A 26,917-nucleotide genomic window follows, 5' to 3' on the forward strand; every position below is an offset into this window, starting at 1 on the left:
GGGGGATCCGCAGCCGACGCGCCCGGGTCTAGCTCGCGGCCCTGGCGCACGTGTGGTCCCGGGGTGCGCCCCGCGCGAGTTTCGGCCCCCCTCCCCCGCTCCCGTCCCCAGAGCGGTTTGGGGAGGGGCCGGCGCGCGCTGTACCCACCCCCACCCGGTGCCGCGACCCGAGGGCCCTAGAGCGACCTGTCCCGCGAGGACGTGTCCGCTCGGACCCGCTCCGGAAAGTTCACTCAGTGCCGCCCCGCGTCCCGCCCCGTCCCGGTGTGCCCGGGTCCCCGGCACCGACCCACTGCCCTGCCTCAGCTGCTTTCTCCGTTTCCCGGAGCCTCGCTCTCTGTGCCCTTCAGTGTCTGTTTCTCGATCCTTTGTCGCTGCCTCCCGGGCTCACCGCCCTGCAATCCCGGGGCTCGCCCGCTCGCTCTGTTCTGCCTCCCCGGGTCGCTCTGTTCTTTCTGCCCTAGTCTCTGTGCTCTTTTCCGGGTCGCTCTGTGCTTCCCCGATCTCTCGATTCTCTCTCCCCCCTCCTCCCTCTGGTCCCTCCACCATCTCTTACCCCCACGCACCCCCACCCCTACCCGGTGTCTCTCGCCGGTCTTCTGGAGTCTCTGTCTCCCACTGACCAGTCTCTGCCTCCCACCGTGCCCCCTCCCCACTTCTCTGGAATGCTGCCCCTCTGGTTCTTCCACCCAGGGTGGGGGAGGGGCCGGCCTTTCTCCCCCTTTTCCAGCAGCCCCTCCATGCTGGGCCCCTTAGGTGGAGCGGGCTGCTAGGTGAGGACCCTGTCCCTGCCCGGGCTGGGAAATGAAAGGGAGGCTGCCAGCCTGGGAGGTGGGGGCAGCGCTGGGCCTGGGAGGCTGGACTGCTGCGTGATGGTAATGAGGGCCCACTTTGGCTTCCCAGCAGACCAGGGCAGGAATCCAGAGTGACCTGGTGTGGGGTCTGGAGAATCCAGAGCATTGCTTTGGGGTGGGAGGCCTGGAAGAGCACCCTGGGGTTCCAGAGACATCCTGAATGGTGAGGCACCCCCTGAGGAGGGAAGTCTGCGGCAGGGTCCTTTGGGCTGCATCAGGAGTCTGATGGGATCCAGAGGAGGGTTATCTGACAGGAAACCTCAGGAAATTCTATGCTTGGCTCCTTATTAACTCTTGCTTCAGGGAGCAAGAAAATCCCTGTTTTTTACTGATGATGTGCATGAAGCCTGAGGCTTCCAGAAGGAGCAGGTGTAACTCTTCAAGCACAGCCCCCCACATCTGCAGCCGCAGGCAGGCCACACACTCTTGCCCGGCACACCCTCCCCCGGTCCCCCCAGCCCAGGCTCCTTGCCCTCGCACAGGCACACTTGGCCTGCGGCCTGCAGCGCAGCCAGATCCGGACCTGCCGCGTGCACACCCAAGCCGGCGCCTGTGCTCTCAGCACCCCCTGCACTTCTGGGGAGGCTCCTGCACACACTCTGATGCATGTTTTGCGTGCTGAGTTGTCAGTTATCATTTTGTTACCATTTGAAAGGTCTCTCGTTTTGTTTTCTTTTCCATTGGGTCTTCCTATTCCCTCTCTCTTTTAACAAGGAAATTGTGTCAAAATAAGCCCCTCCCTGGGTTTTCCTGCCCCTGTAGAGCCACCCTCCTCCTCAGTTTAGCTTCTGATCTTGGAGAGGAGGCTAGGTGTGGGTACTCAAGTAGTTTGGGGGGAGGGTTGGCTGCAGCAAGGGCAGGAATTGTATCAATGTGTGCAGAGCAGCCTTGCTCCCTCCCTGTGGGAGTCCCTTGTGGAGGCCACTGGTCAGAGGGAGGTGGGACCGCACCACCTGCTCCCATTTTCAGTTTCAAAACTTGAGGCCCTTCCTTCATAAGACTCAGTTGCACCCCCTGTAAAATGGGCAGCGAGTTCTAGTCCCAGCAGGGTTCCAAGGCCTTTGTGAGCGTCCCAGGGAACTTTGTGACTGACACTGCTGTGTGCTTGGGCCAAACTTGCAGCCAGGGCCCTGCCCTTGAGAAGCTCATGGTCCCTGGGGAGGCAGATTGCATCTTGGGAATGCAGAGCAATTCAGTAACCTTATTGATTGCTGATTGTGTGCCAGACACTGGGCTAGGCTCTTTCAGGCAGGCTGCCTTGTTTCCTGTGAGACTAACAGCTGTGTAAAGAGGCAGCTCGCCCTTTAAGAGCTGCTGAGATTGAGTTGAGCATTAGCTCACCTAAAGCATCTCCAGAGTTTTGAGCTAATGTTGGAAGGTTAGAGTTCATCATGGGGCAGGGGAGAGTATTGGGTGAAATGCTTCCCAGAGGAGACCAAGGCAAGGGCTTTTTGAATTGGGCTTTGAGGGTTGGATAAGAGTTTGCCAAGTTGAAGAAAGGATGCTCTGTGCAAAATATCAGAAAAACTCAGATATTGTCATTTTTCAAAGATAGAAGCGATCACAAACAGGCTTGAAGCAAGCCGTACTAAGGAGCAGAAGGGAGAAACCAAAAGTTTAAAGTTTGTGTAGGGGGGTGTGGCATATGCATTGATAGGATTGATATTCTGGAGAAGCATATGGAGACAGGAGGAGGGTGTGATGAAATCACATGAGAGATGATGGTGACTCTGTTACGGTGGTGGTTTGTATCCTTTAGAAGGCATGTTTATCAGGTCAGGATGATTTATTGGTCGTAGGAACAAAGGAAAAGAGAAAGGTCCAGATTCCTGGGAGTTACCGGTGCGGCCTTTTCTGAAGGCTACATAGCTTCACTAAACTAAAGACTTAGGAAAGGTAGATTTGGGGGACCAATAATGAACTCCTGGTTGTATATACCATTGCTTTTGAAATGCGTGAGGCATTTGAGGTTTGTTGGGGGGTCATTATACACCAGGAGGTGGGGAGGGTGAAGATCTGACCTTGGGGAGAGAAGTTTGGGTCCGAGACAGGACAAGCGTTCATCTCTTGTGTCACCAAAAGAAGGTGGGCTTCAGTGATCAAGAGTCGGGATTCTGATTTCACACTGCCTCAACTTTATTGCACTTGTAAGCAGTGTGACCTTGAGCAAACTGCTTAACATCTCTGAATCAGTTTTCTTGCTTGTCAAATGGGTATAATAAAATCCCATGCCTTGTGGGGTTGTTATGAAGGTTGACATTAACATCAGGCGGGGCCTGGCATCCCACAAGTAGTTGTTACTCTCTTCCTCATCTTCCACTGGGAGGGTCCCAGCCTATCCCCATCAGAATAGGGGAGGCAGCTTTGAAGACTATACATGGTTACGGTCAGGGCTTGCGCTTTTCAAGTAGCTCTAACTTTGAGCTGAAGTTAGCAAGTTGGGGAACCCAGCAGAGTGCCCTGCCCCCTTTCCTCACCATCATCTCCATCGTCATCCATGAGCTCGTGTGTCACTCAAGGAATTTGACCTGCAGGGAGTCTGGTGTGAGCTAGAGGGTGACACCCATGTAGGGAGGTGGAAGGGGATTCTGAGACGGGAACTGTCTCCGCTTTCCCCCATGCCACCTGGACCCTGGCTCCCAAGCCCTGGTGCTCCCAACTTTCCGAGTACCCCGACCTCCAGAGGTGAGGACCGTGGTTTTGGCTCCTTGGCAGTGTTGCAGCTGCCGCTCTGGGAACTTACTGGCGCAGCTGCAGCCCGCATCCGCCTCTCCCTCTGGATCGCACTTGCTTCTGGTCCCGCAGCCAGGCCAGGCAATGACGGAGAGCCCTGCTTGGGCTGCCTTGGGGACAAGGTGACCAGGCCTTGATCCTGATCGCGGCTGCCTGAGGTCTTTTTGGACGTCACTGAGTGGTTCTAGCTTGGGTGTGGCCCCTGCCGTGCTCTCTCTTGAGTCGAGTCCGCTTGGTCTTCTGGGCATTCCCTGCAGGCCTGCATGCTCTGAGCTGGTCTGAAGGCCCGGGGCAGATCTGGGTGCTGCTGCTAACTTGGTGCATGTAAGGGTGACTCTGGTTGCCTGAAGGTTGTTTTGGAGCCGGTTTGATCCGGACGGGTGTGTCCAGATGCTGTTCTAGAACGCTGCCCTGGTGTTGTTCCATGTGTTTTTCTAGTACAAGGTCCTGTGCCTGCTTTTCTGTTCTCTGACCCGCCTCGAGGCTAGAGATGCCATGGGCACGTCTTTCCAGGTGCTGCTTCTGCCCAGTGAAAGTCCAGCCTCCGGGCACCAGGCCTGGTGCTCCTGGTGTGACCCTGGGTATGGCCTTAGTGCCAGCTGGCATGGGGGGCCCTCCTGGATCTCTGCCCTCTGTCCCTCTGCCCCAGGGTCCCTGAGCAGCGGTGGAACCAACAGAGAGCCAACAGCCTTCCATTTGGCACCGAGAGGCCCCAGTGGGCGTCCTCGTACAAACGGGTCTTTGAGCTTGGGACTCAGGAGCTGGTTTGTCAGGCCAGACCTGCCCAGCAGCCTGAATGCTGGGAGCAGCGGCCACAGGGAACTCTGGGCAACTCAGAGGGGTGGGGGAGGGAAGCGGTGGCCCTCCTGTTGTTGATGCCGTGCGGCCAGCGGCCAGCGAGGCTGGTGGGGCTGCAGGGTCGTGCAGATGATCCTGGGTCGTCCAGACCCGTCTTCATCTCGACAGGTCCCACCGTCACATCGAGCCTTTGGTGAGCGAGGATATCCTTCCTGTTGGCAAAGGTGGTCAGTCTTGAGTGAGGACAGGTGCCAGAAGGGGGCGACTGGCCTTGGGCGGGAGAGGCTGCTCCCTGACCCCAGTTCCTGTGTGCCTGTGTTGGCAGGAGGCAGGCGGGATCGATGAGCCCGTGGGGACCTGAGCTGAGAAGAAGCCTGCAGTGAGCGCAGGCTGGGTCGAGTGGGCACCTCTGGTGCCAAGCCGCTGAGCTGTGGCGAGGTGCTGATGACATAGCTGTGTGGGTGTGTCCAGCCCCTTCCCCCACCCGGGACGGTGCCCGTGCCAGTGTGAGCTCAGCAATGATTCCAGAGGGAAGGGGCTGGGCTCTGAGACTGTGCACGCCAGCGGAGGAGGCGTCCAGGGCACGCCTTCATTTAAAAAATTATAGAGGAGCAGAAAGTCAAAAATAAATATTGCTTCTGAAGCTGCTTTGAAGGCTGCATGCAAGCCCCTGGGTTCTTCCAGGCTGGGCAGTTCTCTGCCAACTCATTCATCCACTCATCAGCATTTCCCATCTGAGCACCTACTATGTGCAACTCTGGGGTGCCGGAGGCTACGGGGCCGAGCCCGACTCGCACCGAGCTGATGGTGGTGACTCAGTGGCCAGCACGCCGTCGTGTGAATGAATAAACCCCACGTCCTGGTCGCTGCGCTGAGACCGGGCCAGACACGTAGGCAGGTTTACCTGAGGAAGTACCGTAGGCGCTGAGATCTGAAAGGATCATGGGCCAGAAGACTGTCGATCGTGCGTTACAGGCAGTGTGCCTGGCACAGGCAAGGCTGGGCATAGGCGAGCAAGGCTGGGCACCTGGAGAAGGAAGGAAGGTAGGTTGGCCCGTTGAGGATCAGAAGAGGAAGTAGCGTGGGTAGGTGGGGCTGGGGGAGGGGCGAGGCGCCCCAGCTCCGCTGAGGAGTTTGGACAGCAGCTTTCCTGTTGAGGTCAGGCGCTCGGGCTGTGCTGTTTAAGGCAATGTGCCCGCTGCCCGGAAACAAGCCCAGCACGTAGTAGGTGCTTAAGACTGGGAAGTAAGTAAAGTGGTGGGAGTTTTCAACTAAAGGAATGGTCCTCCACAAACATTTCTGTAACCTCCTTTTTTCCTGCATAAATAGCAAATTTCAAACTTGTCAGTACAAATCAGTTTTCTGTGGTGAAATTCTTAATTTTCTCTCATCCCTTCTCTCTCTCTCTCTTGCTCTCCAGGAAGGAGCGGAGGCCCCGGTGCCCTGCCCTCAGTGCTGATTGTCCAGCAAGAGTGACTGACGTGAGCAAACAGAGACCTGGTGAGTGTGCCCTAAGGTGTGGCCAAGGCAAAGCCACACCGAGCCACTTGGATGTGACATCGCCCAGCAGGGCCGTGGCAAGTGGCCTTTGTGTGTGTTGGGGGGGGGGTGTCTGAGAGATGATGGAGGCCTGGACCAGGAAGGCGGTGATGGAGGTGGAGAGAAGGGATCTGAGTTCTATTTAGGGAGGTGGAGCAGACAGGACATGGTGAACGATTGAATGTGGGGCATGCAGGAGGGGAGGTGTCAAGGATGGTGCCTGGGTTTCTGGCCAAAATGTATGATGGAGGCGGGTGGGGAATGATATACAGCTCATCAGCTGTAGGTGTGAAATAGGCTTCCGGCTGACACCCTGGGATTTACGCGAGTCGGCCTGCTTTTCCATTCCCCAGGCCTCTGTGGAAAAGACTGTTCCCATCGACTAGCGGTGGAAGGAACAGGGTTCCTGTGGGATCTGGGCCACATCCCTCCACTTGTCTCCCTCCGAAGCACAGAGCGATGGGTTGGAGCTGTAGGGCCACGGCTGGAGAATTAGGTTGAAGTCAGAGCAGACTGAGCCTTGGAGGTTGGGCTCAAGACGAGCCTTTGTCCTGAGGGTTATGTGGCGGTGTTGCTCACCGGTCATGCATTCGTGAACATTATCTGTTCACATTTGAGGGCCACGGTCATTGGCCTCTGCAAGGTTATCAGGGAGTTGGTTTGTGAAGGGGTGACCAGAGGCAGGAAGCCCATAGTAGAGGCAACCAGTGTTGCCTCTCCTAACGTGGTCACAGGCAGGGCAGGTTCCGAGTTACCAGTGGGTGTGGGTGTGGGTGTGTGAGAGTGGGTGGATCCTCTCTGGGTCCTCCAGCTAACGGTGCTGGGGACCTGGAGGAGAAGCAGTACTGGGGAGGATGAGCTCTGATCAGGCCATCCTCTGTAAACCATAGGGCTGAGCTCCTGAGTGTCTTGATGGTTCAGGACTTCTGGGCCCCCAGCAGGGCCCACTGAACAGTCCTGAACTGACAGCTGAACGAAGAAGGCTGTGGAAGAGGTAGTCCCTGCCTAGCAGGGGAAGGAAGTGGGCATGTATTGGGACTTGTATCGGCCTGGGGCCAGGCCCTGTGCAGGGTGAGTAGAGTACTGAGGTTATACAGACGATGCCCAGGCATGGGAAGGTCAGGTGGGACAGGTGGGTGTGGGTGTCCCTTCACCTGTCCATCCTCAGATGACGGTCTGGGAGGCCAGTCTCATCCTAATAGGTGCCTGAATGTAGAGTCCTTTGTCCTCTGGGGATGCTGCTTGCTGCAGGCAAGTCTGAAGGGGTGTGGGTGGCGTGCGCTGTGAGGCCTTCTGAGGCAAGACTGATGAGGAGGGAAGGGGCAGATGCTCTGAGACCCTGAGGCCCAGGGACAGCAATATAAGAGTAAGCCGGGGGGGGGGTCTTCTTGGGGACAACCGGGTGATCATAGGGGACTGGCATCTGGAGCTGGGCCGAGGCAGGGTCTTCACTCTCAGTGCTATTGACATCTCAGACCAGGTAGTCTTTGGGGGCAAGGGTTGGCTTGTTGTATATGAAGTCTAGCAGCACTCCCTGTTTCTGCCCACTAGCCGCTGAGAGCACATCCCCCTCTCCCCATTCTTGACCATCCAAAAGTCTCCAGGCATGGCCTAATGTCCCACGGGGAACAGAGGTACTGTCCCGAGTGATTCTGAGAACCTGGGGGACAGAGTTGCCCGAGATCGAGAACCACGGGTCGACACTGTCTCTTGTTGCCTTCGCTGTGCTTTTTGCACATCTGGAAAACAGGAAGGTCAGTCAGCAAAGCCGGCCAGGTGTGGGCCACAAAGCTGAGTTCAGCAGGGTAGATAGGTGACTGGGGGCAGAGGAGGCCTCGTGTCCCAACAGAGAGCACCGCAGGTGCAGAGGCCTACAGGCAGCGCCCTGGCAAGTGTTGCCTCAAGGGGGGCTCCACTGCCCCAAGAAAGGAGGCCGAGGGCTGGTGACTCGGGGCCCTGTCTGTAGGAAGGTGCCTCATCTGGCCCCCGGAGCTAAGCCTCTGCTGGACCTCGTGTCATCTCTAGAGACTGTGGGACCCTCTTCCCAATCTCTTCCACTCTAAGAGGTAACTGAGAAGCTGAGGGTTGCAAGAGGGCAGGGGACCCTGAAGTCACAGGCTGGGTGGGCAGGCGATATCTGGCTGGGCTCCCAGGCTGACCCACAAGCTGCTGCTCGCTGCCTCCTTCCCAGGGCTAGGGTCGTGCCGAGACTGTGATTTATTCCCGTCATAATCGGGCGGTTGGTTTGGTGAGAGTTGGAAACATGTTGGTTTCCCCTTCCCAAGTGTAACAAGGCCTGTTTCCGCCTCCGTGGCCGCTGCTGCAGTGCCACGCGGTGAACTGTCCAGGACATGACAAAGGGCTTGGTTAGCTGCCCGCTAGTTAGAAGAGGAGCATGTCCCTCCAGCCGGCTCTTTCCCCCCACCCAAGGGCATGCCTAACCTCCTGTCGGGCTGCCCCTTGAGACCCTCCTGCTGATGTCCATTTCAGCGGCCCTGAGTCCTGGGGACCAGGGTCCTGGCCTGGGGAGGAGGTTGTGGGAACAGGTGGTATTTAGAGACTAATTAATATTTGTGAATAATAGCACGTGCCCGAGGGAAACGAATCAATCTGTGTTTGCATATTCATGAGGAGGACTCAGGCATGATCCCAGCTGTTCTTCAGCCAGGGAACCCCCCCCCATCTCTGGCGTCACACCATCTTTCAGGGGCTCCCCACTAAGGGCGGGCAGGGGGCTGGTAAGGCGGACCGCACGGGGTGATACAGCCTCCACGCACCCACGTTTCCATGACACTGTCTTCACACCCTGTGGTTTGGTGGGGTGCCTGCTCCTTGCGTTTCCCTCAGAGCAGATTCCTAGGGCCTTCAGCTGCACATCCCGGTAGAGTTTCCAAAGTACCTGGGGGCCAGACATGGGGTTGGCAGTTTCCTATTTTGCCCAGTAAGGACATTATAAAAAATAACTGCTATCTGCTATCTCCATCATTTCATACAAGAAAGGACATTTTAACACCAAGGACAAAATTTGAGAATAAAGGACAGTTCTTCCTAAGAAAGGGCAGTCGGCAGCTTGGCACTGACGTAGCAGAGGAAAAAATGTATTAAAACCATTCTGAATGTGGAAAAATTGCACCCAATTATACTACACAATATCATACAGTATAGAATTGTTTTCTCGCCCAAGTGTGGCAGTGTTTTAGGACGGACGCTCTACAGTGCAGTTCAGAACCGAGCCGAGTGTGAGTGCTCGGGCCTTGTTTTCCTCTCAGTCGTTTGAAAGCCCAGGCTCACCCAGCCATGCTGGCAGGACTGGATGTTCCGCTCTTGACACCACTGCCCAGGAAGGTTCTCGGCAACCCCAGCAAGGCTCACACAGGTCCCACCTGGTACTGCTCTCCCCCGTCTCCTCACTATAAGCTCTGTGGGGTCTACACCAAGGTTGGGGGGCTGGAGGCGTGGATCTGAGGCTGCTCTGCACCAGCAAGGACAGCGTAGAGCCTGAACAGCCTGCACCCCTGTGGGCTCGGGAGGCAGCTTGCTCCCGCCAGGAGTCTGTCAGGGAAGGGTCCTGGGCTTGGACAGCCGTGTGGTTGCAGGAGGGGCTCCCTAAAAATGTGCTGGTGATTGTGTGTCCCTTAGGTCTGCCCACTCTCTGGGTATCTGTGTCCTGGGTCCATGGCTACTGGCAGAAGCATTCAGGGAATTGGGTGCTTTGTTTTCACTCTCTCCATCTATGTGCTGTTCTGTGCACTGGAACCGTCCTGAGCTCCTCAGACCCAGACCCACAGGCCCCACGGAGTCCCGAAGGAAGGGCCATGTGTCTTGGTCACATTCAGGGAGGGGTGACCAGAACGCATGGCCAGAGTCTCATCCCAGACTGCAGCCTCTCGTGTCTGTTGGGAACTCACACCCCTTTAATGTCAGGGCCAGGGACTAACACCCCTATGACATCTACCACAATGGGGGACACCTCAGTGATAACGCACAGGGGGGGTGTACCCCCACAGTCTCTGTCAGGCAGCCACACCCCACCATGTCCATATCCTCACCTGCATGTACGTGACGTCTGGGCCAGACAGCAACACCTCCAGGTCTGCACCTGGGAGTCACTGGCGATACCGTACCAGGGTGCTGTGGGGGTCCGGCTCCGTGATCCCTTGATGGGCGCGCTGTGCAGCGGTGCCTGTGGGACGTCTGCGTCAGATGCGAGCCCTCACGTGCACGCCAGGAGATCCGCCGCCTCCGTGAGGCGTGGTGTGGCTGAGGTCATGTCCCCCGAGGGCTGCACTGGGGGGTCACACACAGGAATGTTGGTGCCTAGGAGTTAAACCTCTGATTATTATCTTCTTGTACCCCATGGTGCCGGTAATAGGCGCCCCTTGCCCCTGTCTTTGGGTTAATACTCCTCTGAGCGATAAACCCATGATCTTTGTACCAGGCCTCCAGATGGGGCTGTGTCAGCGGTCCATACCCCATGACAGCCTGGCCAGGCAGGTCACGCCCCATGTCTTCTGGGAAGTAGGAGGCCCCTGTGCTGCACCGCAGTGCCATGACGGCCAAGCTGAGACCCGGCCTGAGCACGTGACGGTGCAGGGCATCGCCCGGGGGCTGCCCTGCTGGCCTCCACCGCCTCTGTGGTCCCTGTCAGGACCCTAGGCGTGGTGACAATGGGGCTGACGCCCACCATACCTTCAGCTTTCTTCTCTTGGCTGCTCAGCTCCTCTCCCAGACGTTCCACACGATCGGCCTACAGCGGGTGAGACAGGAGAGGCCTGCGCACCATGTGGGCACTGCCAGGGAGGGCTCCTCCCTTTCTGCTTTGTGCTCAGCACCTGCCTCTTGTGCTCGGTACTGCCTGCTTTGTCCCAGCACCTTTGCTCACCCGCCATCTTCTGATCTCAGACCTTTGACTGTCCCGGTGGAGACTGGGGTTCAAGTTCCAGGTAGGGGCAGAGCCATCTTTACCTCTTCCTAGTCACTTGCCCTGTCACCTTGCAGATTCACTTATTGTGAGTCCCCTGGCACCTGGGTCTGACCATGGCTGTCCCACAAGAGTCCAGGGGACCATTGCAGAACCCCAGCGTGCTCACTGGCGTTCACTTCCCTCCGTGCCCTGTTGCGTTTTCAGAGCATTGATGTCAGCCAAGCAGCGGGCACTAGTCCAGGTCCTGGTGCGGGGCATGACAGAGCTCCCTCGGGAGCTCATCAGGCTGGGGGTGATAGCAGAGTCCGTACGGTGTGTCCCTGCTGAAGGCTCCACACGGGGCCTGGCACAGTTGCGGGGGGAGGGGGTGGTGGCACCCCAGGCAAGGAACCCTGTGAGCAAAGGCCTAGAGCTCATCTCAGTGCCCCTCACTCCCCATTCCTGTCAGCCTAGATGGCAGCTTCAAGCCAGCGGCTCCCTGAAGTTGCACTCACTCCTACCCTTGATGTGCACTAGGCGGCTAGGGCAAGGCAGAGGAGGGATGGGGTGAATCTTAGGGTCCAGCACCCCCACTCCTGGTCACTAGGACCTCCTTGTGGTTTCCCTTTAGAGTAGGAAGATGCCATGGGAATTGGGTAGGATGAGAGTGGCCAGGCTGGGCAGCTCCAACTTGTCGAGAGCACGTCCTGGCGAGCCCAGACGGGCTGTGGCTTTGGCTTCAAGCCTCTGATACCTGGGTCCTGTCTGCCACAAAAAGGCTGTGCTCTGAAGCCTGCGCTTGGCAAGGGGGTCTGGCTGTGCCTCCCCTCTCTGCGGGACTCTGGAGTCCCTGGTCTGTGTGAGTCTGCTGACTGCTCACTGCTTTCCGTCTCTGTCTTGTCCTTGTTTCTGAGCCCGCCTGGACCACACAGGCGGTCTCCACCTCCACCTGTGTGTCTCTGTGTCTCTCTGCCCCCATTTCCCTGTCACCGCCCCTGTCCCTTATGGAGGTGAATTAGAAATTCAAGGTATGGGGTGGACCACCCCTGTACATTGTCTGGTCTCAATGTCCCTCCACTCAGGTTTAGAAAATGACCTAGAGAGGCCTCTTGTGCTCTTACTACATTGTGACTATTGACTGACTCTTGGGGTCACTGGGAAATCAATGAAGAGTCAGGCTGGTCCCAGGGCTCAGATGGTCTGAGTGGTCATTGCACAGTCCAAGGGGCGGGTGGTTGATGTAGACCCTGGATGGTCATTGAGGGTAAGTGGGGGTGTGGTGGTGAGTAGAAGCCAGGAGATGGCTTGGGTGGGCAATAAAGGCATTGGCGGATACCAGCTGATTGACTCTGCCCTTCTCTCCATCACAGGTAGATTGTCCTGGGCTGTGGCTGGCTGTGGTGCTGGAGCCCTGGGTGGCCCCTGAGCCAGTCCCAGGGAGGATGATGATGCCCCTTGTGCCTGCACTTGTGATGCTTGGTTTGGTGGCAGGAGCCCATGGTGACAGTAAGTGTGACCCCTCAAGGTGTGGGATTTCCCAGGTTGAAAGTGATTTGTCGCCTAGCAGGGCCCTCAGGGGACAGCACCAGCTACTTAGGGGAGATGGGATAGCTCGATACCCTTCCAGATCTCCTGTTCTAAAGAGACACCCCCAACTCAGAGCTCCCCTCTAAGTGTGCCCAGCCCCATGCATCCCAGAGAAGGCTGGCATGTCCCCGAAGGCACTGCAGAGTGGGGCAGATCTAAAAGCGACCTTATTTTATGGGTGGGGGTGAGACATGTCATGGATTCATGTGGTCATTGCGTGACGTGTGGCGTGCGCTGCATGCCCCATTGCAGATCTTTGTAGACAGCACAGTGTGACCTGGGGGCACCATACAGGGATGTGCACGTGTGAATGGCATGCAGCTGTGTGCTCAGGTCCAGGGCGGGCTCAGAAGGGAGCTGGAGCCATCAGAGCTCCGTGGACAGGAGCCGCGGGTCCCAGGGCAGAGACGCTGACCCCTCCTTCCCCTGCCCAGGGACCTTTGAGTCAAGGGGGCAGCCTCTCTGCCCAGCCCTTCAACCCTGGGAAGCGGGGAAGACCACGTTTATCTAGCAAGAAGCTGGCGTGCGTGCATGTGTGTGTGTGTGTGTGTGTGTGTGTGTGTGTGTGTGTGAGAGAGAGAGGGAGAGAGAGACAGAGACAGAGATAAGAGACAGAGAAAGATGGAGGAAGGTGGGATGTTCCCTGCCCAGATCCAACTCCGAACTTTGGGTCCTCTCCTGTCTCCCTTCCCCCTGCCTGGCATTGAAGACTGGCCGCTGCCCGCCCTGTCACCATGGTTACCACTGCTTGGTTACTGGTGGGAGGCGGGGCACAGGGCAGATGTAGCCAATCTGCTAACCGAGGGGGAGGGGCAAGGCCAGAGCCAAGGTCCCTGGGGGAAGGGGCCGTTCCCAGCCTGTCTGGAGCCCAGCGGTGGCCAAGGGCCAACTCAGCGGTCAGCCTGGGGGTCAGCAGGCCATAGGGCTTCCCCTATTCCCCTCTCCGAGTCTCTGGGCAAAGATCTTGCCCCTTGCCCCACCCAGCTCTTTCTCCTAATGGCTCACTAATTATTCAGAACCAGATCTTGAAGCAGCCTCCTAAAGCTGTGCCCTCGGGAAGGGAAAAAGGAAGGGGTGACCATGGTTGAGGGGTGATGGGAGCAGGTGGGGTGAGAGGGTGGGGGTGACTTCCAAGCCTGGTTGGGGCCGCTGGGTTAGAGCTTCCGCCTGCCAGGGCAGGTGGGGTAAAAGTCGTGAGTGCGATTGCAGCGTTGGCAGGAAGGCACATGCTCATCAAGAGTCGGGGTGGTCGCCAGCCCTGGACACTGAGGTCCTGTCCTTGTCCCCCACCCTGTGCGCTTGAGGCAGTGGGAGCCCTACCTAACTGGGCTCGCAAGCGATACTTCCCAGGGGAGTAACTGCCTGCCCCCCTCTACTCCAGCGCCAACATGCCCCAGCCTGCCCCCCTCACTTCATCCCCCCAAACCTGCTTGTCTTCCTGTGTTCTCACTCCTAGTGAATGGCATTACCGCCCACCCAGACACCCAAGTCAGGAACCTGGGCTCCCTCCAGCCTCCTCCCTCGCTGTACCCCAATCTCACCCATCGCCAAGTTGTGTTGTTTCTGCCTCCTGGGTGTCTTTGGGGTGTATCCACTTCTTGCTCCGCTGCTTTCATCCAGGCACCCTCAGCTCTCTCTTGGGCTTTTTCAGCAGCCTCCTGGTCGCTTCCTGCCTCCAGTTTTTTCCTTCACAATCCATTCCCCTTTCTGAAGTAAGAGTCATGCTAAAGTGAAGGCCCAGGCGCTGCCCCTCCATTGAACCTCCTCTCCTCCCCCGGCACCTTGGATCAAGCCCAGGGGCCGCACCCCTCCAGGCTCTGCACTGCCCGCCTCATCCTTCATTATGGCCCCCGCCGTCCTGACTTCTCCGTTGCTCGAGTGCTGTCCAGGCCTCCGTCCCTCTGTCCCCTCTGCTCGGAACACTGCCCCTCCCTCACCTGACCGGTCGCTGCTCCCCTAGCCCTTACTACCCCCCTTACTTCCCCCCACGCATCCTCTCTGCTCACCTCGCATGAGTGTGACTGCCTGTTGGAGTCCTCAGTCTCCTGAGTCCCGGGGTTCAGACCCTTCAGAGTGAAGGGGTGGAGTTAGGCCGAGGGCCCCCAGTAGGAATGAGGGGGCAGGGTAGAACAGTGTTTGGAGCTAAATGCAGGAACCTCCACCTGCTGGCCCCTTAAGGGCCTTTCTGGGGTCTTCAAGGTGAGAACCGGCTGTAGATGCTGAAATAAGTGAATTGGGCGCCAGTCTGGAGGCCTGATGGAGGCACACTTCAGACCTGCCCTCCCTCCCCCCAGCCCTGCTCCCCAGGCGCCCCGGCTGGGGACTCTTCCAGCCTGGGGCAGGCGGGCAGACATGCCCATGGACAGAGAGCTGTGAAAGGTAGGGCAGGTGCCCCAGAGGATTGACGACTGGAGCAGTGAGGCGCAGAGCGGACAAATGCCTTCTGTAGGCCTCTTAACGAGACAAATGAATGGGGGCCCTGGCCTCTGAGGGGAGTGGAGGGAAGGGGGGTGGAGGAGCAGCTGCCAAGAGTTAGCCCACAGGCCGCAGGCATCAGTGCGGAGTCAGCGGGATGGAGACCTGGGCATTTGGGCTTGGGGCAGCTTCTGCCAGCCCAGGGCTTGGCTGCTGGGAGGGTTTGCAGAGCCGGGGGTGGGCCCATGCAGAGGAGCCGCTCCTGCTCGCTAAAGCAGACTTCGCAGCTGGCGTGTGCTGGAGGCGACACAGGCAGTGACCTGAGCGAACTTGGTGGAGGGGAGCTGGGGGGCATCCTGGGGGACGGAGCCCTGAAGGGTGAGTGGGCATTTTCTACTGTGGGGGTTGGGGCATGTTGCATAATCAGATGAGACTGGGGGAGGAAGCCAGAGCGGCCTGGTGTTCTCCATGGAGCCAGACAGCAGGGGGCAGGGGCCGGGGCCCAGGTGTGAGTTACGGCGTCTGTGTCTAGCTGCCCAGAGCAGGCTGCCTGGAGCCGGAGGGGTAGGGAGCGGGCAGGGACTCGAGCTAGCCCAGCCCCTCCTGCCCCCACACATGCACACACCCCACCACTGCCAGAGCCTGTGGACCCGGGCTGGTGGGTGCTACACACAGCTCGGCAGCGCCCTGCCCCTGGTCCACGTGGGGAGGCAGGACTGGGGCCCGGCTAGACTCTGCCCTCTGGAGCTTCTGGCAGGTAGCTTTCTCTCTTTGGGCCTGTTTCCCTATTGCACAATGAGGGTAATCACAGACTCTTACCTGGAAAGGTTAACTGAGGTCACGTGGACAAGCCACCTGGCACCTAACGTGTGTGTGCGTGCGTTCCCCACATCCGAGGCCATGACCTGGGGCTCGCTGTGCGCCCCCCCCCCGCCGCCCGAATCTAAGATTGGCCCCAGGGTCTCCCCTCTGGGGGACCACAGGAGCAGTCACGGGAGCCAGCATTAATGAGTCCCCAGTTCATTAGGCAGTTGGGGGAGCTCCCTCCCGTGCCTTTCAGTTCCTGGCTCTGTGTGTGTGTGTGTGTGTGTGTGTGTGTGTGTGTGCGCGCAGGTGTGCTCCACAGGGGAGGCACAGACAGAGGCTCTCCGTGGAGGCAGCATGCAGGTGGCCAGGTCTGGCGTTTGGCTGTCCCAGGGGCTGGACTTGAGGGGTGCGCCCACGGGCACCTGCTCCCCCAACTCCACTGGTTCCTTTCTTAGGCCACTTCCACCTGCCTCGCAGGGCTCAGAGGCCTCCTGGCTGGCTGTGTCCGAGAACATGCCCCTAAGAGCTACCCAAAAGGCACTGGTGCCTGTGACCTCAGTGCATGGGTGGCACCCGGCAAGGAGGGAGAGGAGGTGGAGACACGTGAGGTGGGGGCACAAAGCCTCCCGCCACGTGGCCTCGGGAGTTCTGTCCAGACTCCGCTGCACACCAGCTCTGGGTCACCTGGTAGAGCAGTCAGATCGCCTGGTTTGGCCCACCTTCCTGGAGTCTGCCAGTCACCACATTGGGTGACCAGCGCTGGGCTGGGAAACCCAGGCACTGCCCACATAGAACAGGCTCCCACAGGCTTGGGGGGTGCGGCCCATGGGAGGGGCAGGGCACCCGCAAAGCATGGAGGCAAGAAGGTGCCCATGGGCCTGGCCTGTCAGAGCAGGCTGGGGGAAGGGGGAGTCCAGCCGCCTAAGTGGGGTTCAGTGTTTGGCCCTTGGGAGATGCTCATTTTTGAGAGTCAAGAAAAGTGAACGCAGAGAAGTTAACTACACAAGAGGGGGAGAGGAATGGGGACAGGGACAGAGCTTATAGCTGGTGGAGTAGAGGGTCAGACCCTTGCTCCCCAGAGCCCTGGAGGACCTTCCTGGTGAACAAAGGAACAGGGCTTGTTTGGCTGGGTGGGCGTTGAGGTAAGCGTGAGCTGTGAGCTGAGCTTCGGCTCCGTGTAGCGTGTAGCGTGTAGCGGGAGGTGCCCTCTAATGGGTGGGATGGGGTCTGAGAGGAGCAGAGCTCGGGCTGGACTGAGGGGCAGGGCCTGGAGTCGTGGGGTTTGGGCGGCACTGCCAGTTGAGTCAGGTGGGTGGGCTGGGCGGGACCTGGCTCCTTTCCAGCCAACAAGGGGGGTTCTGCCTTCTCCAGGGCCCCAGGCATTGGGCCCAGCCCAGCCTCCACACCGCAATTGGGCCTTTCCCCTTCTTGCTGCTCTCAGGTGACCCATACCTGGCTCTCCTCCCTCGATTTCTAGTTCTTTGTTTGGTGCCGAGGCCCCGCCTCCCCTTCCCCCCCTTAGGGACTTGCTGGCCATTCCAGTTCAGCAGGTTCCAGCCTCTGTTTCGGCTGGGGACAGGTTGAGGCAGGAGCTGGAGGCAGGCTTCTCCTCAGGACTTGCCCCCCGCCCGTGGAGGGGGCTCCCCCGGTGTTGAGGGTTTCGGTCATGCCCCGCGTTCCCTGCCAGGTGCTCTTTAGATGGCCGCACCCCTTTGTGCCAGGACCTGGGCAGGCACAGGGACAGGGCAGGAAGCAGAGCAGGCATGGTGTCTGCCCAGCCCCAGGTCACTGTGTGAGGAAGCAGCTGTGAATCCCATACTCAGGCAAATGTGGAAAAAGTAATAACCTCATGGGTACACAGCAAGCATGAGCAGTGCTATTGAGAGACAGGAAATTACCAGAGAGTTAAGCACAGGAACTGAGCTAATGAAGGTGGGGTGAGGACAGGAGGACCAGGGAAGATTGTCTGAGGAAATGCTTGAATTGCGCTCAGCAGGTGAATCAGAGTTAGTAGGTAAAGGCTGGGACTGTTCCACCGAAGGGGCGCTTATGCTTATGCAAAGGCCCTGCGGCTGCAAGGACCGTGACTCGACCGCAACCAGCCTCTGGGAAGAGTGGGGGTGTTGAGTGCAGGTGTTGCTTTGAGAGCAGCAGGAAGCCCCGGGTGGGTTGTGAATGGGGGGCGACCTAATCACAGTTGCCTCTGGTTGGAACAGACATTCGGGGGTCAGGCCCAACTGAAGACTGGGGCACAGCTTGTTCAGTTGGTGGGGTTTCTGGTCGAGGGACAGTGGTTTCTGGACCAAGGTGGTGGTGGTGCTGAGGAGGGTGGGGAGCTGCCACTTGGAGGGCCCCAGAATATCAGCCCCAAGCCCAGTGGGCCAGGTCCTGTCTGAGAAGGCCAAAGCCTAGATGAGTAGGAGAGTCCAGAGCCCCCTTCAGAGGTCAGTAGGGGGGTGAATGAGGCAAGGCGAGGCTCCCCGAACCTTTGTATTCCCCATGCCACTCTGGCCGCCCCTAGCTTTGTGTTTTTCCCCCACTGAGGGTGCCCTCGGCTCCTCGAAGAAACCCAGAGAACAGCCAGCTACTCCGAGTCGCCTCCATCCCAGTCTCTGTCCTCCACTACTTCACCTTCCGAACCTGTTCTCCCCGCCTCTTAAATGGGGACTCTACTAACACCCACCTCACTGGGTTGTTTCAAGACTGAGCATGTTACTGAGGGACGGCCATCCTCACGGAGGTCCACCACGCGTCAAGCCTGTGTAGGCTGTTCATAGAAATCAGTCCTTTCGCCCACACAGACCCCGCTCGGATGACAAAGTGGCTGTTCGGGGATGGTCAGTGACTTGCTTAATAATTATAAAAGACTCGAAAGCCCACTGGGCCCTGGGGGTGTTCAGGAAAGTGTCCCCCGCTGCAAGCCAAACCCACCCTACTCTCCATATCTGCTCCTGACCTGGGGGGGGGGGGGCTGGACCTTGATCTCCTTGGAGACTCTGCCCCATCTGCTGTCACTCCTCTCTGCTGGCTCCTTCCTTTCAGCATTTAAACACTCACATCTTAGGAGGAAAAGGAAGCCCTGAAAGGCTCCCTGCAGCCCTCGTGCCCTCCAGCGTCCTCTTCCCTGTCCTCTTTGCAGTCCTCTCCGACTACTCTCTGCAGCTCTCCCTTCCACTCGCCCGCCTGGCGTCGGCCCCTGACGCACCACAGATCCTGCTTTGTACGTTGCCCCCCACACACACACCCCTCATTACGCCCTGTGGACTGCTTTCGCGCTGGGTGGTTCGAGCCAGACAGGCCCACACTCGGGTCTCGCAGGTGCCACTCAGTGGCGACGTGACCTCTGAGCAGCGAGGAGGAAGCAGGCCAGGACAGCCTGGCGTGGCAGGCGCCCGGTGGGGCCGTCGTCAAGGCACACGCAGGCTTGTGTTGAGGGGCCAGGCCCCGCCTGGCCTCACTGGCGCGACAGGTGGTCTGAAAGGTCATTTCTCACGGTACTAGCCTTCCTGGAGCTGTTCATCGGCCTGATTAATAGGAAATGGATCCGCTGTCGGGATTAACGAGGCGTCGCTACGTCTTAATGAAGTCTGGTTTTCTCTTGTCTCGTGACTGTGTGGTGGGATTCCTGGAGACAGGTGCTGCAGGTTGCCCCTGGAATGTGTGTGTCAAGGTGATGTGGGCAGGGCAGTGCCACGTCTGAGCCCCCTCCTCCCCCTGCATCCCTGTGGGTATCTTGGGGAGACATCGAGCTGTCAGAAGACAAACATCCTGTCTGAGGGGTGGGGGAGGGGCAGACTTACAGTAAAGCGTTCACCTGGGAAGACGTCCAGAGATACTTAAGAGGTGGAACGTCTAGGCCTTCGGGCCTGCTGGTATGCGGAGGCAGGGGAGAGGAGGCGTCCTGGTCTCTGGCTTGAGCCTTCCGGTAGATGAAAGCACCACCACTTAAATGGAGAGCAGCAGAGCAGACGGGGGCACATCTGGGAGGCGCTGGGGCTGTGCCTGGCAGGGCTCACACCTCTTATCTTGGAGCTTGGAATCGATGGGGGATGGGAGACGGGGGCGCAGTGGTCAAATGGGGCACTCCAGACTCAGGCCGCCTGGGTTCAAATCTCGCCTCTGCCACCAACTTGCCAGTTGTGTTATGCTGGGCAAATCCCTCCATCTCTCTGTGCCTGATTGTCTCTTCTATAAGCAGAGGGCATTAACAGCTCTCACCTCATTCGTCCACAGCCCTTTGAATGGCAGCACTGTGCAGGGGTGAGGTGTCGCTGTCATTTCCTCTCTAGGCTTTTCTCTGTCCCCCGCCCCACAACTGCCACCTGTAGGATTGGCCGTGTCGGAAGCGACCACACTGGGTAACGGGGTGTCTCCATCTCTCCAGGCAAACCTGTCTTCGTTAAGGTCCCTGAGGACCAAACTGGGCTGTCAGGAGGGGTGGCGTCCTTCGTGTGCCAAGCTACAGGGGAGCCCAAGCCACGCATCACATGGATGAAGAAGGGGAAGAAAGTCAGCTCCCAGCGCTTCGAGGTAGGTCCTAGGGCGGCGAGGGCAGCTGCGCTCGAGATCTGTCTACGCCAGCGTCTGGTCCTGCCGCCTGTCCTTGGGTCTCCCTCCCTGGGCCCCCCTGGAGACTGGAGGTTGACTGGCCCTGAGCAGGCACCCGATGCCAAGCAGGTTGTGACCGCCTGTCTGTCCCCCGGCAGGTAATTGAGTTTGACGATGGGGCAGGGTCTGTGCTGCGGATCCAGCCTTTGCGGGTACAGCGGGACGAAGCCATCTACGAGTGCACAGCCACCAACAGTCTGGGCGAGATCAACACCAGTGCCAAGCTCTCGGTGCTCGAAGGTACGTGGTGTGGTGGTGGCAGGTGCGACGTGTGGCAAGAGCCAGCCAGCCGTGTCCCTGCGGCGGCTGCCGTGCTTTTGGCTGTCTCGGGGTTAGAGAAGGTCAGCAGTGAACAGGGGTGTGTCATGGGATCTGACCTGGATCGTGTGGCGTGTCCTGAGGCCAGCTATGTGCAGGCTGGTGTCTTGGTATTCTGCTGAGCTGGGGCCCTGCCCAGGCGGGGAGAAATCGCTTTCTCACTTGAGGTGTGGGGTTGCAACTGTATGCCGTGGGTTCTGTGGTTGTGGCAGTGGACTGGCTTCTACGTGGAGCCTGGCGGTTGGCTTCAGGGAGGTGTCTTCCCTGTTTCCCCGTGTGACCTGGGCTGGAGTTTCGGGCTCCAGGCTCCGTGTGTGGATTTTAGTGTCTTTTCTCTCTTGGTGGCTCTTCTGTTTCCTCGCAAACACTCTAATGAGGCCTTGGAGGCAGAAGGTCACCTGACCCAGCAACGGCCCCGGGGTTTGAGGAGCACAGCCCTGAAGGAGCTGTTGCCTGAGCCAAATACTGATGACATGTGGGGGTTCAGGTGGGGCCCGGGCAGAAGGAACAGCATCAGCGGGTGCTGGGGTCAGCGGCAGGAAAGAAGGTAGCTTCCGGGGACTCTGAGTAGTTTGGTTTGGTTTTGGGCAGGAGTGGAACTGGTGGAACAGAGAATGGCGGGAGAACAGTTGGGCACGCCCCTGGAGATGACACAGGACTCGGCTGAGACATGGGAACATTTTCTGGGACATAGGAAGCCATGAACCTGCTGGGGAGTGTCATGACCAGACCCCAGCCATGATGAATCCATCAGTGCGAATGTGTCTGTGCATTTTCAAAACCCAGTGTTGATTATTTTTTTTAAGAGGCAATAACAATACCTGTTTGCTGATGAAATGTTGATAAGTATAAAAGAGCACATAGGAAAAATTAAAATTACTTGTTATCTTACCTTTATTATTAACGTTGGTTATTTCCTTATCGTTCCTTTCCTGTGCATGCATTGTAACAAAAATGAGATTGCACGCTGCCCGTGATTTCTAGGCTGCTTTTTTAAAAATTGTCGTGAACATCTTTCTCACCATTAAATGCTCTTTTGCATCATTATTTTTAATGCCTGTGGGTAAGTGTCACCTGGAAGTATCCCAATTTATTTAGCCATTTCCTTATTGTCGGGTGCATATGTTGCTCCCAGTTTTTTGCTTTTATAAATGAGGCTCTGTGTGTGTCGTGGCAGAGAGGGGATGTTCTCCTGCCTTGTTAACTCTCTCGGTCTCCATCGTGGATGTAGGATTGCTCTATCAAAGGTCACGGGCACTTCTAAGCCTTTTGGTATTTCCAGAAAACTGTGTCAGTTTACACTCCCGCCAAGCAGAGCAGAAGAGGGCCTCTTTTCTGCACATCCTCACCAGCAGCGGGAATTACCATTAAAAAAAAAATATTTTTGCCAAGTTAATAAGCAAAAAATGGCATCTTGATTTAATTTGCATTTCTTTGATTACAGAAACAGTTGAGTGTCTTTCCATATTGGCCATTTTCTACTGTGGCTTTCTGTTGACACACGTCCATTTGGTCACTACTTTTTGTCTGTGGGGCCCCCCGTCCTCCAGGGGCAGTGGAGGACAGTGGTTAAGAACAGGGACTCTGCACCACTTCCTCTGTGGCCTGGTGGCCTTGGGCACGTAACTGTGCCTCTGAGCTTCATTTGCTCTGTCGTTACACGGGGATGTAATACCTACTGCCCAAGCTGGTTTGGAGGATTAAATATGATGTCGTTAGCTAAGCACTAACTGCAGGATGCCAGGGTGAGTGGCAGCTGCACATCCTAAGGGCCAGATGTGTGAGCTGGCAGTAGCCGGGTTCCATGCTGCCTGGCATTGTTGGGGTGGCGCAGGGGACTCTTAGCTTTCTTTGGGATGGGGCCCAGAGGACAGGCCCTGGGCTGGGTGCAGCAATTGCTGCATGCTCTCAGGCTCTACCGGCCCCCCGACCTCAGTTTCCCTACCATGTGACCTGGAGACAAGTCTTTTATCCCTGTCCTTCCCTCTGTTGGCATTTGCCCCATTAGGGAGCCATCTGACCAGCCCTTGCAGTTTGCAGGTGACTCAAGGGCCAGAGTTGTGGTTCCTGCCCTCCAGGGCACCTGTTCAGGTTCTCAGGTTAGGGAAGGAGGGAGACTCTTTGTTAATGTTGAAAACCCTACCCATCCCCCAACTCTGGCTTGGATTCGCTCTTCAAATCCTATGTGGGTTTGTCAGCCCCCACCAGGGACCTGGACACTAGCTTTTAAATTGAGAAGGGCAAAGGCCTTGATTTTGTAGGGCCTGGGCTGGGGCGGGGGGCTCGTATTTCAGAGTGGTCTATCTGGAGGGGCCTTTGGGATATGTTTGGGTTCCTGGGGTTTGAGAGGTGTCTCATGAGAGTTGGGAGAGTGTGGCACCTCCTTGCCTGCTGGGAGTGGGGCTGGGGGCTTGTGTGAGCCCCTCCTGCTCTCAAAACACAGCTCCACAGCTCCCGGAAGATGACATACTGACTTACATGCTTGATCTGTGTAACCTTGACCAGTTCTGGGCTTGGCGGAAAGAAGTGGAGTGAGAGGCCTCAAAGGTGCCAGGAGGTGGGGCCCCCGGACAGCGGCCCAGCCTGTGACCACCCCCACCACGCCCCTAGCTCCACCCTCTTGTGGGGGGGCTGGAGAAGTTGGCATGTGTGTAGGAACAGGGTGAAAGGATGTTTTGACCAGAGCCGTGGGCTGAGGCCATGGAGAGCCAGGGCCATTCCTAGGAGGCCTCTGCAGGCTCTGGGGAGGGTGGGGAGAGGATGAAGCTGCTTTGGGGGGCTGGGAATAAGAGTTGAGTCCCTCACCAGGTCACACAGTGCTCCTGCCCTCAAACCCATGGCTTGCAAGCACATGCTGGGTTCAGGGGTGTAGCTGAGGGTCAGTGGATCCAAAAGGGGGAGCCCCCAGTGTGCAAGGCTATCCAGTGCCCCCTACCCTGCCTTGTTCCCAGAGCACCAGGCCGCCCGCCGCCGCACTCACACCGAACCCCTGGGAGCGGCTCCCTCCTCATGGCCTTTGCACCCAGTTCCCCAGACTGACTGCCCCTCCCAGTGTTCCAGTGAGCCTGGCTGCCCTGGGGTGCCCAGCACAGGCTGGCTGGGGGTGAGCCTGCCCAGGGCTGTGAGGAGTGAGGGCCCCACCACCCTGCGTTCCTGTCTGAGTGGTAATTGAAGCCATTAGCGCACCAGCCTCTCCCTCCCTGGGTAATGGCAGGAAAAGCTCTTCTCGCTCTGCACTCTTGAGGCGGCAGCTGAATCACTCCCCCTCCAACCCGCCCTGCCGCCACTGAGACAGGGAATCTGACATTTTCTCTGTGGAGGGAGGGGAGAGGAGGAAGGAGAGGCAGGCAGGCCTCGCTTCCTGGCCTTTCCCTCCAGAAGGTGGGGCCAGTGAGGGTCTCAGAGCTCTGTCTGGAAGTCATGGTTTCACCTGGGGCAGCGGGTTCCAGGCCAGGCCGGCCAGCGGTCAGGAAAGCCCTCAGAAGGAGACTAGATCACAGACGTGTGGGCAGGGCAGCATGCCTTGGGTAGTTTCTGGATGGGACTAGGAGGGGGAGGGAAGAGGAACAGGGCCAGGAGTAGGGTGAAGGACCTGCTGTTGTCCTGGGGCCGCAGCACTGAGGGCTCCACGTGGCAGGCCACAGCGTCTGCTCGCGGTCGTGGATGGAGCAAATACGCGCGCTGTGGCCTGGTGCCCTCGCAGGGCTGCGGCGGCGTGAGCACGAGGTTTGAGCTGTGCACGGGGAGTGTGCCCTGTCCAGCCAGGGGCGTGCGCCTGCGCGTGGGAACAGCTCGCAGCGCACTGTGTGTGCACAGCAGGTGTGTGCGTTGTGCGTGTGTGCGCAGGCTGGGTGTGTGCGGCACATACAGCAGCTGGCTTTGCCGTGTAGCTGCGACGGGCAGTGTGGACGTGCGTGCGGCAGGTGATGGGCACCGTCGGTGTGTGTATGTGTCTGAGCACGCACGCAGCAGCAGTGGTGTAGCGTCTGGGACTGTGTGTCCATCAAGGGGGGTGTACAGAAGCACGCTGGAGCCGAATGTGTGGGGTCAGTCTGGCGATGTGGGAGGTGAGAGAAGCAGTCTGGCTTCATTGTCTCAGATTCCACGGGAATCCCTGCTCAGAGCTGTCGTCCACGGGGGCAGCCCTTGGACATGGACACAGGACACGCTGGCTGAGCCGTTCTCATGGCTGCGGTGGCCCCTCAGCAGTTCCGTGCCAGGCACACCAGGAGGGAGGTACACCGGAGCGGGGTCCTGCCCAGACCTTGGCACATTCTCACCTCCCCCCTCTCACCTCCCCCGGCCCAGGTTCCGTCTCACCTGTGTGTCTCACCTGTGTCGTCTCACCTGTGTCGGGGCCAGGAACTTAGGTGCCTGCATGGAGCACCTGGTCTTGCCCGCCTGGTCAAGCTAGGGGGCGCTGTGGGGGTCAGCTGTCAGGAGTGTCATATAATGACGAAGATAGAGGGGCAGCCAGTGCCAGGCCTGGACCCCAGATCTGTCCGTGGCTCTGATCCGGGATGCCTGGGCAACCCATGGGTGATAAAGGCCTCTTGGGATTCCCCGCTGCACGCCCTCTCACACTCACAGTTCCTTTGGAAATGGTTCCAGAGACGTGAGGGCTGACGGGCAACATCTGACCGAGTCCTCAGATGACCTGGTCTGGGCCTATGTCTGGAGCAGAGCCAGCAGGGGAGCTTTGTTCTAGGGTGGGTGAGTGTTTGCCCAGGAAGTCTTCTCTCCCTGCCATGCTCTCCCTGCCCTGGCCCAGGCCTGGCGTAGGGGTGGAGCATGAGGAGAGGGCTGCTGCAGCAGAGGGTGAGTTGCGGGGACTGGGTGTTCTCCCCTGCTGTTTTGTGTCCGGGTGGCGGGTTGGCTTGCAGAAGCCACCCACGACCCAGGCCAGCACCTAGGACCCAGGCCGGCTTCCCTCCCCTGGCAGCTGAGCCGTGACCATCCCGTCTCTTCCGGGGCTGGTCTCCGTGAGCTGTCCGTCCACCCCACCTGACCACAGCGCATTCTGTACCATGCACACAGGAAGCTGGAGGGCTCTGCGGAACGGGCAGGGAGAGGGGCAGGTAGGTGGGTGCTGCTAAAAGGCCCTCAAAGATCACAAGCTGGGGTTCTTGGCACCTGGAAGCCCCCATCTTTTTCTGGTTCGGTTCTGTCTCGAGGGCCCCCCTGGACCTCCTGTGCCATGCGTAGTGTACTGGCTCCTTTGTCAGCCCTGGCCCCTGGCCTCTGGATGCAAGTCTTGCTGTTCACCTGATTGCTTTGCTGACTCTCCTCTCCCCATCCTCATGAGCACAGGGAAGCTCTGGGAACAATCCATCAAGTTGGAGGTTTTAAATGCCCCCATCTGTGACATTCTCCATCCTTGATAAGGTGCCCCCTTCTTCTGGTTGCCAGGGGAGAGAGGATTTTAATCAGGGCAATGACACAATCAAACTTATGCTTAAGAAAGGTCTCTGGGGGTGCAGAGTGGGGTGGAGGGAGACAGCTGAGGTTGGAGCGGTCTCATTATAGCCCGGGAGAGGTGGCAGTGGCCCAAAGCCAGGCAGTGGGCAGGGGAGGGAAGGAGAAGGTGTTACCAGAGGTCTAGAAAGAGGCGGCCCCGTCTGACTACCTGTGGGGCTGGGGAGGGGAGACTCTGTTGGGTCGATGGTGGTGCTGATTTTCTAAGGTTCAGGTAGAGGAGGACCATGTTGGAGGGAGCAAGTGGATGAGTCCTGTTAGACATTTGTTGTACCTGGCATGGGTTGGCACCCACGTGCCTAGGAGGCACTGTTCAGATTCCCCTGGCTCTCCGAGGGACACCGGAGGAGGGAGTCCTGGGGAGCAGGAGGGCAGGTGTCAGGGAGTCTGAGGGAAGGGGGAAGGAAGAGGACCTGGCCGGAGGCTCTGTGTTCTTTGTGTTGGGGAGTCTGGCGAGGCCTTTCCTGAGCCGGATCCCGAGGGAACCCAGGAGTGCGAGGCAGTGGAAATCAAGAGGAATGGCTGCGCAGGAGGGCCAGTGGCCAGCAGGATGGGGTGCTGAGAGGCCAGGCAAGATGAGGGCGAGAAGTATCCTTCAGGTTTGGCGCCACAGAGTCACACTCGGCCTTGGTGAGCAAACTGGCAGGAAGCCGTGGGGGTGGCAGCAGGCTGTAGGGGCCTGAGGAGTGAGTGGGAGGCTGTCAGTGGTCTGGAGTGATTAGCCCTGAACCTGGGGGGAATACACGGATCAAAAGAATCTTCGTGGAACAGGACTGAGGTGGGGAAACCCCAGGAGGAGAGTTGAACATGAGCCAGAGTACAGCTAAGGTGCTTGCCGAGAGAATGGCCCTCGCTTGTGGCTGTGTGGAGCAGGGAGGCC

The 26,917-nt window shown here is 58.3% G+C and overlaps 1 protein-coding gene across 13 annotated transcripts in view; it reads left to right on the forward strand.

Moving 5' to 3' along the window:
* Positions 1 to 3,511: 3,511 nt before the first annotated feature.
* The window catches only part of PTPRF (protein tyrosine phosphatase, receptor type, F), a 74,996-nt gene continuing 51,590 nt past the window's right edge, over positions 3,512 to 26,917 (forward strand). For 7 of the 13 annotated variants that reach the window (XM_012722213.1, XM_012722214.1, XM_012722215.1 and 4 more), the window contains exons 1-5: positions 5,259 to 5,429; positions 5,806 to 5,885; positions 12,198 to 12,333; positions 20,021 to 20,166; positions 20,343 to 20,484. In XM_012722213.1, the coding sequence (XP_012577667.1) occupies positions 12,270 to 12,333; positions 20,021 to 20,166; positions 20,343 to 20,484 (352 nt within the window). In that variant the 5' untranslated portion in view covers positions 5,259 to 5,429; positions 5,806 to 5,885; positions 12,198 to 12,269. Of the gene's footprint in view, positions 3,540 to 5,255; positions 5,430 to 5,805; positions 5,886 to 12,197; positions 12,334 to 20,020; positions 20,167 to 20,342; positions 20,485 to 26,917 lie in introns of those variants that run through there. The other 6 variants (XM_012722210.1, XM_012722209.1, XM_012722218.1 and 3 more) reach the window with 4 other exon arrangements.

Source organism: Condylura cristata, unplaced genomic scaffold, assembly GCF_000260355.1.
Source record: "Condylura cristata isolate star-nosed mole 26May11 unplaced genomic scaffold, ConCri1.0 scaffold00008, whole genome shotgun sequence".
NCBI lineage: Eukaryota > Metazoa > Chordata > Mammalia > Eulipotyphla > Talpidae > Condylura > Condylura cristata.